The 15273-nt window shown below is 46.5% G+C and overlaps 1 protein-coding gene across 14 annotated transcripts in view; it reads left to right on the forward strand.

Annotated features, from left to right (window-relative positions):
* The window catches only part of LOC126485138 (voltage-dependent L-type calcium channel subunit beta-1), a 749688-nt gene that overhangs the window by 585731 nt on the left and 148684 nt on the right, over nucleotides 1-15273 (forward strand). For 13 of the 14 annotated variants that reach the window (XR_007587915.1, XR_007587913.1, XR_007587916.1 and 10 more), the window contains one exon: nucleotides 5589-5823. Coding sequence is in view for 8 of the 14 variants with exons in the window: in XM_050108790.1 (XP_049964747.1) it covers nucleotides 5589-5823 (235 nt within the window). In the remaining 6 variants the exon portion in view is untranslated. The remainder of the gene's footprint in view (nucleotides 1-5588; nucleotides 5824-15273) is intronic. The other variant, XM_050108793.1, reaches the window with a different exon arrangement.

The following is a 15273-nucleotide window of genomic DNA, read 5'->3' on the forward strand; positions in this document are numbered from 1 at the left end:
GATGGCAGGACAACTCAGCATTTCATAAATTCTAATTGGAAACACCGTTGGCACCACTGTACTCCTCAGACATATCGAACAGGGATGTACTCGACGCGGCGCTGTGGCCGTGGCTTCTCTGCTTTTCCAATTAGAGCGAGTCTCTGAACGTAGTCCACCAACTTCAGTTCACTCAGTGACCTGCTTTTCAAATGACCATAAACAAGGCAGAAGCGTATCTGCGGAGATGTCGGCAGAAGCGTTTCTGATTGGGTCGACCGTGTCTGTCTCCACGGCCTGTTGACACTCGCTGGTACACCTTATCTTTTAAATATCCCCACAGAAAGCAATCCAGCGGCGTCAAATCTGGCGACCTAGCGGGCCAATTAGTGAGGCCACGTCTGCCGATCCACCGACCAGTGTACACACAATCTAATACCTCCAGTGCTTCAGTTGCGTAAGGCATCCTGAAACCACATCAGTTGTCGAATATCCAGGGCAACATTCCGCAGTTCTACCAGTAGTTCCTGTTCTAAAATCGTTAGATATCTGCGTTCATTCAACGTGCTGTCGATAAATGACGGACAGTGAGTTCGTTCCCCATGATGCCACACTATGCGTCAACCGACCGAGGACGTTGATACTCAACCAGTGGGGACTGTCTCCACTCCAGTAATGCTTGTTATGCCGGTTAACGCTACCGTGGGTTTTTAATATAGATTCATCGGAAAAAATTACCTCGGCAAAGAACATGGGGGTCGTTTGCATTTGTTGACATGCCCATTCACAAAACACTACCCGGCTATGGAAATCGGCCCCATGAAGTTCTCGAAGCAGTGACACGTGCGGTGGATGATACGACGACGCAGTATTGTGATAACACTGCCTCCGGACATACTGAAATCGAGGTGCAATTGCCGGGCGCTTATCCGTGCGTTTTGTTGCAGTGCCACTAGTACAGCTACACTCCTGGAAATGGAAAAAAGAACACATTGACACCGGTGTGTCAGACCCACCATACTTGCTCCGGACACTGTGAGAGGGCTGTACAAGCAATGATCACACGCACGGCACAGCGGACACACCAGGAACCGCGGTGTTGGCCGTCGAATGGCGCTACCTGCGCAGCATTTGTGCACCGCCGCCGTCAGTGTCAGCCAGTTTGCCGTGGCATACGGAGCTCCATCGTAGTCTGTAACACTGGTAGCATGCCGCGACAGCGTGGACGTGAACCGTATGTGCAGTTGACGGACTTTGAGCGAGGGCGTATAGTGGGCATGCGGGAGGCCGGGTGGATGTACCGCCGAATTGCTCAACACGTGGGGCGTGAGGTGTCCACAGTACATCGATGTTGTCGCCAGTGGTCGGCGGAAGGTGCACGTGCCCGTCGACCTGGGACCGGACCGCAGCGACGCACGGATGCACGCCAAGACCGTAGGATCCTACGCAGTGCCGTAGGGGACCGCACCGCCACTTCCCAGCAAATTAGGGACACTGTTGCTCCTGGGCTATCGGCGAGGACCATTCGCAACCGTCTCCATGAAGCTGGGCTACGGTCCCGCACACCGTTAGGCCGTCTTCCGCTCACGCCCCAACATCGTGCAGCCCGCCTCCAGTGGTGTCGCGACAGGCGTGAATGGAGGGACGAATGGAGCCGTGTCATCTTCAGCGATGAGAGTCGCTTCTGCCTTGGTGCCAATGATGGTCGTATGCGTGTTTGGCGCCGTGCAGGTGAGCGCCACAATCAGGACTGCATACGACCGAGGCACACAGGGCCAACACCCGTCATCATGGTGTGGGGAGCGATCTCCTACACTGGCCGTACACCACTGGTGATCGTCGAGGGGACACTGAATAGTGCACGGTACATCCAAACCGTCATCGAACCCATCGTTCTACCATTCCTAGACCGGCAAGGGAACTTGCTGTTCCAACAGGACAATGCACGTCCGCATGTATCCCGTGCCACCCAACGTGCTCTAGAAGGCGTAAGTCAACTACCTTGGCCAGCAAGATCTCCGGATCTGTCCCCCATTGAGCATGTTTGGGACTGGATGAAGCGTCGTCTCACGCGGTCTGCACGTCCAGCACGAACGCTGGTCCAACTGAGGCGCCAGGTGGAAATGGCATGGCAAGCCGTTCCACAGGACTACATCCAGCATCTCTACGATCGTCTCCATGGGAGAATAGCAGCCTGCATTGCTGCGAAAGGTGGATATACACTGTACTAGTGCCGACATTGTGCATGCTCTGTTACCTGTGTCTATGTGCCTGTGGTTCTGTCAGTGTGATCATGTGATGTATCTGACCCCAGGAATGTGTCAATAAAGTTTCCCCTTCCTGGGACAATGAATTCACGGTGTTCTTATTTCAATTTCCAGGAGTGTATTTCATTACCTCTCCTGTAACACATTTGCTTCGTTTCCTTTTGCCGGTCTGTACGCTGCCATCAGATATAAAATCGTTCACAACTTTGTAAAAGAACGAACGAAAGCGAGCTTACTCTGGAAAACGCTCAGCATACAAGCCAACTGTAGCCTCAACATTTCTCCTACATTCTCCGTAAATCAGAATCATTTCAATTTTTCTTCTGTGCTTGCCACGTTCATCGCCCACTTGCACGTCTGTTCTCAAGATGATAGGTAGGTATGCAGGCACTGAACACTGTGCAAGTATTGTAATGTCTAGAGTCGCTAGCGGCTCTACGTCTGCATGGTCGCACTGTACTGCCTGTTTTGGTACGTCGTAATTCGCTGCACGGCCACGGTGGTGCGTCTTGTAGTCCCCTCTTCGGTACGTCGGAGGAATACAACATTGCAATGGAGTGTCCAACTAGAAGTTATGAAATACTGGCCTGCCCTACCCTCGCAGCATGGAGGTGGGGTCCCACGCGCCATTGGATATTCAAGGGCCTTTGAGTAGCATGTCGTAATTTGCGATTGAGACACCATTTCTCTTCCTCCGATTACAGACCCATTGTGGCGAAACGAAGGAAATGCTTGAGACAAAACGTATGTAGATTTTGCCGTATAATCGCGATCTGCAATAAAAGAAAGGGGGGGTTCCCATTGAAGTTATCAAAGTTGCCCCCCGCCACCCACGCATGAGGTGGGGTGGCGGGTCGAGTGTGGTATCGCTGGGTGTCCCGCTCCGAGACAAACAAATTGGAACTATAACTTTTTTTAATCCGATGGAAAGCTTTCGAGATATTTCAGTGTCTTCAGTAGAAATGAACACCCTTTATATGATTATTAATTATTAATCACTCGACTTCTTAATGTAGCTCTTCCTCTCAGCACCGTTTCTATCTTTTACTACAACACATCCCCATTTCTGACGTAGAGAACAGAGCAATCGCCTTAACCTGATTTCTTAGAAACTTCGCAGAGTGGAAAAGGGCGGTTAGAATAATTAAACACGTGTCTCGGCTTAACCGTAAATACTCGACCGTTTCTGAGAAAATGACGGTCAGAGTTTTCGACGTTATTTAGATGCCTTTGAGCACACCCTAATCTCAGCCGAAATGGTGCCACACTGGCTACCTTTGCCGCTTCTAAGCTTTGCGCCCTTCGTTCTAAGCCTCATTATTATTTTTATTTTTCCTTTACCTACCCATATAAATAACAGATTACAGCACGAATGTTTTCCAGTTTATATTGAAATATAATTGCCTATATTTGTCTACCAATTGATATCTGGTGCACGAAATGAAAATGATAAACACTAAATGAATGGGAAAATTATTTGAAATTGTTTTCGATGACATTCCTGTAGTGTATCTTAACTCAGTCATTTGCAAGCGCCAGTTTTCGGTAAAGTGATCCGTTATGCGTGGTTCACCGCGGAATTGTTTCCAACGCATGAAATCTTCAGCAATTTAATAGCGTTTATTTAACGAGTGATATTCATAAGAAAAGAATGTCATTGCGGCTAATTTGCCTTCACACGATGCTCGTGGTGTTTGGAATGCCTATGCTGGGAATGTTTCTACGTTCGCTATCATACAAGAAAACGCACCAAATGTTCCTGAAGGGTAAACATAAGAATAAACTGCGAGGATTAATGTAGGAATTGATATAAGAATGAAGTAAAAGCTTATGAGAATTTAAAGAGACTGTAACCCGTGAAAAATCGAACAACATATATTATATAATGAATGTATGGCACTTATTGTGAAACCCAGTTGTAATTTTACAATTAATATAATGCCTTTGTATACCTTAGCTTGATAAGAAGCATTCCTGTAGTAAGTTTTCACGGACGAAGGTAGATAATTAAAAAAATAAAATAAATAAATACAATAATCTGGTCTCGAACACGGGACGCTAAACTGAGAGGGCTAGGTGCGAGCCACTAGGCCGGCATTTCGGTTGAGAGTATCGCACGCTAAAAGATAGAGCCGATGCCACAGACATATTCAGGAACGGAAAGACGCCATCATGCAAGTCTAATGAGTTTGCAAACACACTAAAAACAGAATATCATAGACTTACGTGATTAGTAAATTGTAACAACTGTTTAGAATCCTTATCTTGTAGCAACAGATGTATGCTGTTTTCATGTTTTCATGGTGTTGTGACGAGAATGAACATCGTAAATTCTGGTATCTAATCAATTCATAATATCCATAAATGATTAAATTACCACATAACAATGCAAAGAACGTCAATTTCTGTTTATTGACGTGGATTAGAGCGAAACTTCTCACGTGATTATTTCCAATTTCTCCCTCATGTGATTGACAAGGAGCCATAGCTGACAGTTCCAGAGTGCCTGAAGAAAGGCATTATCCCATAGCTTCCTTTTATTAATAAATACACTTTAGAAGATTGATCTTTAAACTACAACTGCCGTCATCTGATGCTATCTATTAAATCACCAACATATACATCGATCATAGTCTCATACACACCGCTGCAGTGCCAGAAATAATCTCAGGTGTGATAATCACGCAGTCCCAGAAAAACAGACAAATCTCAGTACAGACAACGCTGGAATATTTGTTAATTATGTATGTAGTTAGTTTTAGCTCATTAAGTGAAACTTCCTTTCCAAACACACACCCTAGTATTTGCGTTTATTTAGGAAATCCATGGAAAAACCTAAATCTGAACTGTCGGGCGGGGAAGTTCAATATTCTTCTCAATGCGATGCCAACGCCTTAAACGTTACATCGTTTCGTTCCGTAATTTTCAGGAAAAATTTCTCACTTTCTTCGTTGTTTCTTCTATACGTAAGATGAACAACAGTAGATATGAGATCCAGGCTCGGTTTATAACCTTCATAGTGTGAGCTTACCGCTGGCCGTTGTGGCCGAGCGGTTCTAGGCGCTTCAGTCCGGAATCGCGCTGCTGCTACGGTCACAGGTTCGAATCCTGCCTCGGGCATGGATGTGTGTGATGTCCTTAGGTTAGTTAGGTTTAAGTAGTTCTAAGCCTACGGGACTGACGACCTCAGGTGTTAAGTCCCATAGTGCTTAGAGCCATTTGAACCATTTGTAAGCTTGCTACTCTTGTTTGTCCAGTCACGTTAGCCGCACAGCTTTCCGATGTGTATGTTAGTGACGGTAAGCAGCAACATGGCCTGATGGTGGTTTTTGTGTCCCGCAGGAGAAGTACGACAACAACTGGTGGATCGGCCGCCTGGTGAAGGAGGGCAGCGACGTGGGCTTCATCCCGTCTCCCGCCAAGCTAGAGAACCTGCGGCTGCAGCAGAGCCAGGCGCGCAACTCCAAGCTGTACGCGTCCAAGACGTCGTCGTCGAGTAACCTAGGTGCGCTAGTCAACGATGTGCTCGCCTCCTCTAAGAGTGCCAACTCGCGCGGATCCACCCCTCCCACCCCTGGTACGTGGCTGCGTGGCGCCGCCCACACTCGCACACACTACTACACTACACTGCGCTCACTCACCGCTTCTTATTCGTTCTTCTTGCGTTCTAATCCGACGCCGCCGCCTCGCATAGCGCCGCCCCCGCGCAGGGCTACCGTCTAACCGTGTTACCTGGACCACGAGGTGCATATTGATTACGGTTGTGTTTCCATTTCTGTTGTGGGGATTTGTTGCAGCTGAGGATAGATTTCGAATGTGGGTCGATTTCGAGTGCAGGTCGACTTCGAGTGTTTGTCGTCTTAAGTCGTGTGTTGATTTTCACTGCGGATCGCAACAGTTAGGACTGGGCATCCACTGGGGATCAATATCGATAGTAGGACAGAGGATCGAGATCGTAGTTACCGAAATTGATAACTGAGGGGAGTAGAATTTAAGTGAGAATAATCTCAGCTCCAAAGAAACCCCGTAAATCTAAAACATTAATATCGTTATTTACGCTATTATTCTCTGTTACGAAAACAAATCACCGCATCGCTACCAAATTATCTTCTTCACATTTTCCTCAAGTATGTGGGCTGGCAGAAATGACTGTTACTGTTTTCGATTGGTCTAAAGTACTGTAGAACCGATCTCCGACTATGGTTCTTTTCTTTTTCGCCGCTGATTTCTCGTTTGTATTCAGAGACCCGGGGGAAACCTTATCTGAGCAAAGCAGATACGTCGATAAACGTGCGCTGTTTAAAATACATAACATTGCAAACTATACATCACAATTCCAAACTTATTTAATTTTTTTCCATGGAAAAAAATGATGGCATGCCCCGTCACTACCAAGCACATAGTTCCACATAATTCGACTGATACATCGAAATGATGAAGTACGACGATAATCCCAAAAGTAAGGTCTCCTATTTTTTTATAAGTACATAGACCTGTTTGTTTCTACAATGGTTTACATCAGTTTACAGCTTGAACATTTACCTATTTTTAGACATAATCACTATTTCTGTCGATGCATTTTTTAGACGCTGTGGCAGTTTTTGTACGCCCATGTCATACCAGCTCGCCGCCGTGCTGTTCAGAAAGTTATGAACTTCTTCTTTCACCTCGTCGTCGGAGCTGAATCGCTGGAACCACAATTAACGCTGACAGGCACTGTGAAATTCTGAAAAAAAACTCAAACGGGCAATTCAGAACCGGAGAAAAGGAATGTTGAGCAAGGGCGTACACATTCTCCATGACAAAGCTCGCCCACACATCACTCGGCAAACCGTTGCTCTCCTGCAACAGTTTCAGTGGAACATAATTACTCATCACCCACCCTCCCTATAGTTCTGACTTGGCAACCAGTGACTATCACCTGGTCCCTAGGTTAAAAGAACATTTGGCCGGAAAGCGATTCAGCTCCGACGACGAGGTGAAAGAAGAGGTTCATAATTTTCTGAACAGCATGGCGGCGAGCTGGTATGGCATGGGCATACAAAAACTGCCATAGCGTTTACAAAAATGCATCGACAGAAATAGTGATTTTGTTGAAAAATAGCTAAATGTTCAAGCTGTAAACTGATGTAAACCATTGTAGAAATAAACAGGTGTATGTACTTATAAAAAAATAGGAGACCTTACTTTTGGGATTACCCTCGTATCGTAACAAGACATGAAGTGGATGTGAAATGCCAGTGAAGCTGTTGTGAGGGCAAGAATACAGTTTTCCCTACTGAGAGACAATAAATTCCAGTCAAAAGAAAAGCGCAGAGGAATACCAACAACATTATTAGTAGTAGTTTGTGCATCCTACAGACAGTGTACACCGACCAGCCAGAATATTATGACCACCGACTTACTATCGACATAACCCACCCAGGCGATGCCAGCGTCACGTAGGGAGGAATGACTGTTAGTCAGACACACGCACGGTGCATGTAGTATCAGTCAGCGCGCTGTCCCTATGTAGAACGGGGAAGGCCAGCAATCTTTTTGGGTTTGAGCGAGGGAAGATTGTGATGGCCCAGAGGCTCGGTACGAGCATTTCGATAACTCCACGACTAGTCGGCTGTTGGGGGAGGGCTGTGGCGAGTGTCTGCAACACGTGGCGAAACCAAGTGCAGACGTCATGGGGTTGGGTGGCCACCGCTCATTACAGACATCGGATATCGTAGGCTGCGCTGACTGGTAAAACAGGACAGGTGGCGAACTGTGGCGCAACTAACACCAGACTTTAATGGTGGACAGTATACAAGTGTGTCTGAACACGCAGTGCACCGAAAACTCCTAGCGAAAGGTCTCTCAGCCGTCGTTAACACCAGGGCACTGGCACCTACGAGTGAAGTGGGCCCGACTATCGATACTGGACGTTGGCGCATTTGCAGAGAGTTACACGGTATGATGAAATCCCGATACCTTCTTCATCATGCCGATGGGAAGGGTCGAGTCCGTCGTCTTGCAAGGGAACAGCTCCTCGACTCCTGTACTGCGGGACATGGACAAGCTGGCGGCGGCTCCAGCACGCTCTGGGGAACGTCTATGCGTCCAGTGGAGCTCGTGCAAGGCACCCTGACGCCCACGTAGTACCGTACACAGGTTGCAGACTACGTACACCTCTTCATGTCGGTCACGTTTCCCGACGGTAGTGTCACTTTTCAGCAAGATAATGCGCCATTTCACAAGGCCAGGAGTGTGATGCAGTGGTTCGAGGAACACGTTGGCGAGTTCCAGTTGATGTGCTGGCCCCCCCCCGCTCGGCAGATCTGAACCCGATCAAACACACCTGGTATGTGATTGAACTTGGTCCCAGAGCTCATCGCCCCCTCCCCGGAATCTACGGACATTAGGGGACTTGTGAGTGCAAATGTGGCGCCAACTACCAGCGACCTAGCAAGGCCTCATTGCTTCCATGCTACGACGCGGCGCCGCTGATATCCGTGCCAAAGGCGGATCTAGCGGCTGTTACGAAGGTGGTCACGATCTTCTGGCTGATCAGTGTATATCTGAAAGCGCAACATTTAAGCTAAATGAATCTCGTAGACCTACGCCTCAAACATCAACAACATGTATTAATATACGATACTCTACCTCAGTGTGCAGGTATTTCAGATCCTGTAGCCGTATTGTACGGCATAGTATTACTGGTTTGGTAGTCATACAGAGAAACTCACGTGCTCATTCCATAGATGTCACGTCCGTAGTAAATTCATCCCAAATTCTAGATAACATATTCATTTACATCTGTTAAAAGGCATTGCTGATGCGTGCTCGTAATTTTTTTTTTTGTATGTATCCTCATGAAGATAACGGAAATGTGGAATAATTTACATAAGCCCACACAAAAGAAACGCAGGTGAGCGTGGAGACAATGATGTAAAGTTCTTGACAGTGTTGCGAATGTGATGAATTCATGATTTTTCCAGAGTCGTCGTTACAGATTCATAAATGTCGATATGGAAGTGGAGTACAGCACCGTACTGTTGGTAGATTAAACCCACGTTTTCGGTCTGTAGCTGGAAACCGCCAGTTTTGAAGGACATATTGAGAGTCCTATGCCTAGTAAAAAGTTCCATAAGCTTTAAGCCGTAAAATCGGACAGAACACATAACACTTGGAGTACCTTGAATGTTCTGCTCGATAATGCACGGACATTGCGCTTGTTTACTGGATCATCCTCTTTGTATTCTGGTGACAAACGTATCAGGTGCAAAGATGCCTGTTTCGTTTCAGTCGGATCTTCCAGTCTGTCAAGGAATGGCAAGCTCTCTACTCGTTCTGTTCGTCGACACCTGTGAGCTACATAGGAACTTACTCACATGCGCCCATTGTTGCTCTAGTCGTTTTCCTTTTTTCTCATCACAGACGAATCCTGTTGCGGTAAACCAAAATTTCGATCTCCGAGTAAAGCTGACATTCTGTGCATCTTCACGAAACATCTTTCAGAAGATTTGTTGCATTATTTTCATAAATCAGTGGGAATGAAAGCGAAATACAGTATAAGGTTTCTCAGCACGCATCGGCTTTTTACTAACGGATACGCATCTGTAAAAGAAAAAAAACTGCAACTACAAAATAAAACATTTGCGTTTCGTGGTATGACAGCAAAGTTCTACAATACGATATAACAAGCATCGATCGATAGTGATATGGAAACCACAGTGAAAATCAGAAATGTTTTATTTGTAACTTTTAGCTAGACCTTCCAGCTACTTCTCTACATTGTCCCCGCTCCGATTTAGACATTTGTGGTAGCGTGGTACGAACTTTTCCAGTATCTTCGTCATACATTGCTTGTGCTTTCCTCCAGCTCTTTACGCTGGTCTTCAGCTCGTTGCCTGTGCCAAAATGCTGTCCTCGTAGCCAGCGGTTCATGGGAGCAAAGAGATGAAAATCAGAGGTAGCCAAGTCCTGGCTGTATGGAGGGTGATCAAACACTTCCCATCGATAATGCTGCAGGAGCGTCTTTGTTGCGGCTGCATTGTGCGGCCGAGCATTGTCACGAATAAGGAGGGTGTCTGGTGACAACATTTCTCTTCGCTTGTTCTGAACTGCCCTTCGTAGACGATTTTCCTGACTCGCCTGATCCACTCCGTCAACAGGAGCATCGGTTGACACTAGCTTTCTTCCCCGATCGACTACATAATGGACGTCTGTACGTCCTCTTTCGAAGTTCCTGCACCGCTGTCGCCCTTTGCTATAACAAATGACAGTTACATTATGTGGACTGCGTGAAATCAAGTGGAACCTCTGAGTGTGAAGAAATCTAATGACAGCACGCAGAACCGAAAACTGCGACGTGGCGCGACCGACGGGCATTCTAGAAAGACACTGCGCAACACATCTACGCAAAGTTCCATCCGATTCCCTCTGTGGTTTTCGTGTCGACTGATCTGACCTTGAAAAAACGTAGAAATCGTAAAATGTCAGTTTCAGGTTTTGCGGACTTTCTTGGGAGTCGATAACAGCACCATCGTAGCTGCGTTGAGGCGGAATATGTGTTGGGGGAGGGGGGGGGGGGAGGGAGGGAGATGGGGGGCGGAGGCTGTGACATGTAGTTAATCCTGCGGCATAAAATGATGTCGGATAGGACAGGCGGTGCTTGTCTGAAGGAGAGGAGTGGGCGACGCTTGCGGGGCGGCGTGGATCGAGTATGGGAGCCGGCAGCCAGGGCGCCGCCCCCGTCCGCCCCCCCGGGGCAGGCGGGGGCGGCGGGGAGACGGCCGCTACAACCCTCTGGACTCGCACACTCTCTGGCGGGAAATTTTCCTCGTACATAAGCCAATTCTGTAGTGCTTGTATTCGGTACTGTTAGCATCCAAATATTTCTCTGTTCTTTCTAACACGAAGTAACTGGCAATGATTCTGAGTGAAAACAGGTAGTACGCAATACATTCAGCCCATGCACACACACACACACACACACACACACACACACACACACACACACACACACACACACACACACACACACACTTTTTTATTGCAACCCCTTGATTCCGAACAAGGTTTTCGTGAGGTTTGACGTGGTTGTAAGGCAAATACCTCAACTGATAATTCCCTCACGTTTATTCCCGATTGGGAACTCTTGTCTTCCACTACCACCTCGCCCGGTAGTTGGCTGAAAAGAGCCGGTGATTTTATAATGGGCGTGGTCTCACAGGGCTATGTCCACTCCTTGTAGGAAAAAAAATTGAAAAACAGTTGGTCATACTCATCTTTCACGTAAGTGTCAAATGGAGTGGTTTTTTTTTCTGTAACAGTAATATACTGTTCAAATCTACTACCATTTTTTTCCCTTTGTTCACCACGCGAAGAAGTTTGAGATAACTGCAGCTGTGTTACATACAGTCTTCTTAGATATAAGCGTTTGATGGTATCGAGAAAGATAGAATCATCACCTATACCAAACAGGTTATACTTTCGTCAGCCACCACGTCCTCCCGGTGCTGCATTTGTTCCAGCAAGCTCCTGGTTCCAAAAATGGCTCTGAGCACTATGCGACTTAACTTCCGAGGTCATCAGTCGCCTAGAACTTAGAACTAATTAAACCTAACTAACCTAAGGATATCACAAACAACCATGCCCGAGGCAGGATTCGAACCAGCGACCGTAGCGGTCGCTCGGTTCCAGACTGTAGCGCCCAGAACCGCACGGCCACTCCGGCCGGCTCCTGGTTCCACATGGCAGCCTTAAACTAGGCAGCCTTAAACTAGTTACTGCACTTCGATATATTCTTGAAAGTCCGCAGCTCGTGGTCTTGCGGTAGCGTTCTCACTTCCCGCGAACGGGATCCCGGGTTCGATTCCCGGCGGGGTCAGCGAATTTCTCTACCCCGTGATGACTGGGTGTTGTGTGTCTTTCATCATCATTGACTCGCAAGTCGCCGAAGTGGCGTCAGCTAAAAAGGACTTGCAATACGGCGGCCGAACTTCCCCCCATGAGGCCTCCCGGCCAACAATGCCATACGATCATTTCATTTCAGTATTCCTCTGGCCTTTAATAATTTATGTATTTCAGTCTTCTATGGCTCTTTTTTTCTTTCCTCGATATCTGTTTCACATATTTTTATCCTCTTCTGCCTGTATTATTTTCCCCTCCCACAGTTGCTTTTTTTTCGGTATTCCCATTGCTCACTTTTTACTTGCATACAGTGCTATGCTTCAGTTACACATCGTCATAAATTTCATATCAGTTCTATATTCTGCTGGAGTCTTTCCCACTTGCACAAGTTACCTCTAAGGTTTCTTGCTTAACATAAATTGTACCCCTTACTGACCAGTTTTGGTGTCGCTCGAGTCAGTATTGTGTCTCCGACAGCCCCTCATCGCGATCGTTTCAGCTTTATTTACTCGTAAACTGAACTCCATGCTAAGTAGCACCGTAATTCCAGTTCCTCTAAGTCTTCTTACGGTTAGGAATAGTAAGACGCCTGCGAAACTTACCATTGGCTTCTGACATCCTTGCATCCTTTTTTTTTCCATGAACTTTTGTGCGACTTACTTGCTTTCGCGACGCACGAGTCAAACAACAGCGGAAATAGGCTACTACTCTACATGACGTCATCGTTAATACAGTTATGTCTTGCTAGTTGCGTCCACTCGTTTAATACCACTTGCTTCTTGCAAATTTCCTGAGCAGTCACATGTCTCTGCTTACCACCATTCACTGTCGTATTACAAGTACCCTCTGCCATACACTGTAAGGTAGGTTGCGGAGTATGAGTGATGTAGTATCTGGAACATGTTCCAAATTATAAGATCCAAATTTTTCTCTAGGTATCCAAATGTTCGTAATATGTACCAGTTTTCCTTGATTCTCTCTCCCGTTATTAAGTGCAACGTCATAAATGTTTCTCTAGTACTTTAATTTCCTGTGACTTTCACCCTGTACTTCGGGTGTTTTAACCCATCACTGCCCCCACTTGCCCAGTAAAGAGTCACTGACGCACTTACACGATATACTATGTAGGCCCCGAAGTAATTAGAAATTTTCCTCTGATTTACAAAGAATACTTTTAAATGGCCATTATGCACTTACGACAACGAGAGTCTTAATTCAGACAACTAGTTCTCTTAAAGCGCAAATCATGAATGCCTCCTTCGTTAGCCGGCCGAAGTGGCCGTGCGGTTAAAGGCGCTGCAGTCTGGAACCGCAAGACCGCTACGGTCGCAGGTTCGAATCCTGCCTCGGGCATGGATGTTTGTGATGTCCTTAGGTTAGTTAGGATTAACTAGTTCTAAGTTCTAGGGGACTAATGACCTCAGCAGTTGAGTCTCATAGTGCTCAGGGCCTCCTTCGTTCTGCACGTAATTTGTTTTCAAACAAGGATGTGGACATTCTCATATCCAAAGTTTTTTTAGCGGTGTATATGTCTGTCACGAAACAGAGAACCTCCCAGGATCACGCAGAGACGAGCAGTTAGAAGTCAGCTGAACGTGTAGCGTTGGAACACTGAGCAACTCATAAGGACACACAGAGATCTATCCCCGACAGGCAGTTAAAAAGATGTCATGTAGCAGAGCAGTCTACGGTATGACAGTTGCTACATCCTTGCATCTACCACTACACAGTTTAACGACACAAGTTCATCCGTAGTACTAGACAAAATCTAAGCACTGTAGTTACAAACACCGATAAATCTCAATGACTGATCCAAAGCAGATGATGTGCAAGCCAGAGGGTTCCAGTGACTGTCACAACAGTAATTTTCCAATAGCAGATACAATATATTGCACACATCACACCAATAATGTCTCTTCTTCTTAACCGGCCGACTCGAATCACCTGTTGAGTTTAACCGTTTTGTTTTATTTGCATCATGTATGTGGACATTTGTGTTGTGTTCCTAATCGTGTAATTTAGTGGAGAAACTAGAGAGTATTTTGATTTGATGTTCTGTTATATGGTATAGTGTTACTCTGTGTTTATTTTGTTCCATGCGGTAAGGCACGCAGGCAAGAGCGCGCGCCCGTCTGCCGCACTCGTCAGCCGGAGTCGGCGCTTGGTCTGACTGCGGCTTGGGACGGCGGGCGCCTCAAAGCCTTGCTTCAAAAATTTGTTAACTGTTCTGCACACGGCAGCGACATTGGAAGGACGAAGACAATCTTCGAACGAGTTTTTCAGTTGTCTATGTAGAAATTTATTTACTTGCGCTAACAAGCAACGCTGGTGGGAGGTAAGCGTTCGCCAAGACTGCACGTATTACTCTGGGCTCTCATGTACAGGTCAAATGCAGAGAAAAACGAAGAGAACGATAAAAAAGGAGAGGCGGACGAGGAGGAAGGAGGAGTCGACAGGAAGAAGACAGAGGACTAAGAGGGGAGGGAGAAAAGAGGAAGAAGAGGAAGAGTAAGGCGGAATGAAGAGAAGAGATGAGTGGGAATGAAGAATAAATTATTGACAGAGATTGGGGGAAGGGAGTGTTGCCAGATAAATAGAACGTAAAAAAATCTACTTACACTAAATGTTAGTGTTTAAAGGAAGTAAGAGAAACACTTTTTTTACGTGACAAACTGTCACATTTGCAGCAATTCCCCGCTGTGTGTCCGTGAAGGTTTTAACACTAGTGGTGTTCAGAGGCGGTGTTCAAAATGAGGTGTGATGAATATTCTTTTAGAGATGTTGCTGAAAATGTCGTCCGTTTACATTAAAGCACTAATGGCATCTGCGTTCTAATGACTGCCCAACACTAAAAAAAGCAGTCATCTCTTCTTGAGTGTAGTCTGTGTCTCGAACACCAAATGCTTCATCTCTCTCAACTCCCCCCCCCCTCCCCCCTCCCACAAAAAGACAACTGAGGCAGGAAGAGCACGGGCACCTGGTGGCCACAGTACTGGCCCACCCCACCCAGTCCACCAATTGGGGAAAACATGGTCTAAACGTTCTCTGACATCAACGCTACAGTGTGATGGAGCCCCTTCGTGGTGGAATCACAATTATGTTGCCTGAATGCTAGCGTGACATGCTCCAACGTTTCCGGTAG

Source organism: Schistocerca serialis, chromosome 6 (assembly GCF_023864345.2).
Source record: "Schistocerca serialis cubense isolate TAMUIC-IGC-003099 chromosome 6, iqSchSeri2.2, whole genome shotgun sequence".
Lineage (NCBI taxonomy): Eukaryota > Metazoa > Arthropoda > Insecta > Orthoptera > Acrididae > Schistocerca > Schistocerca serialis.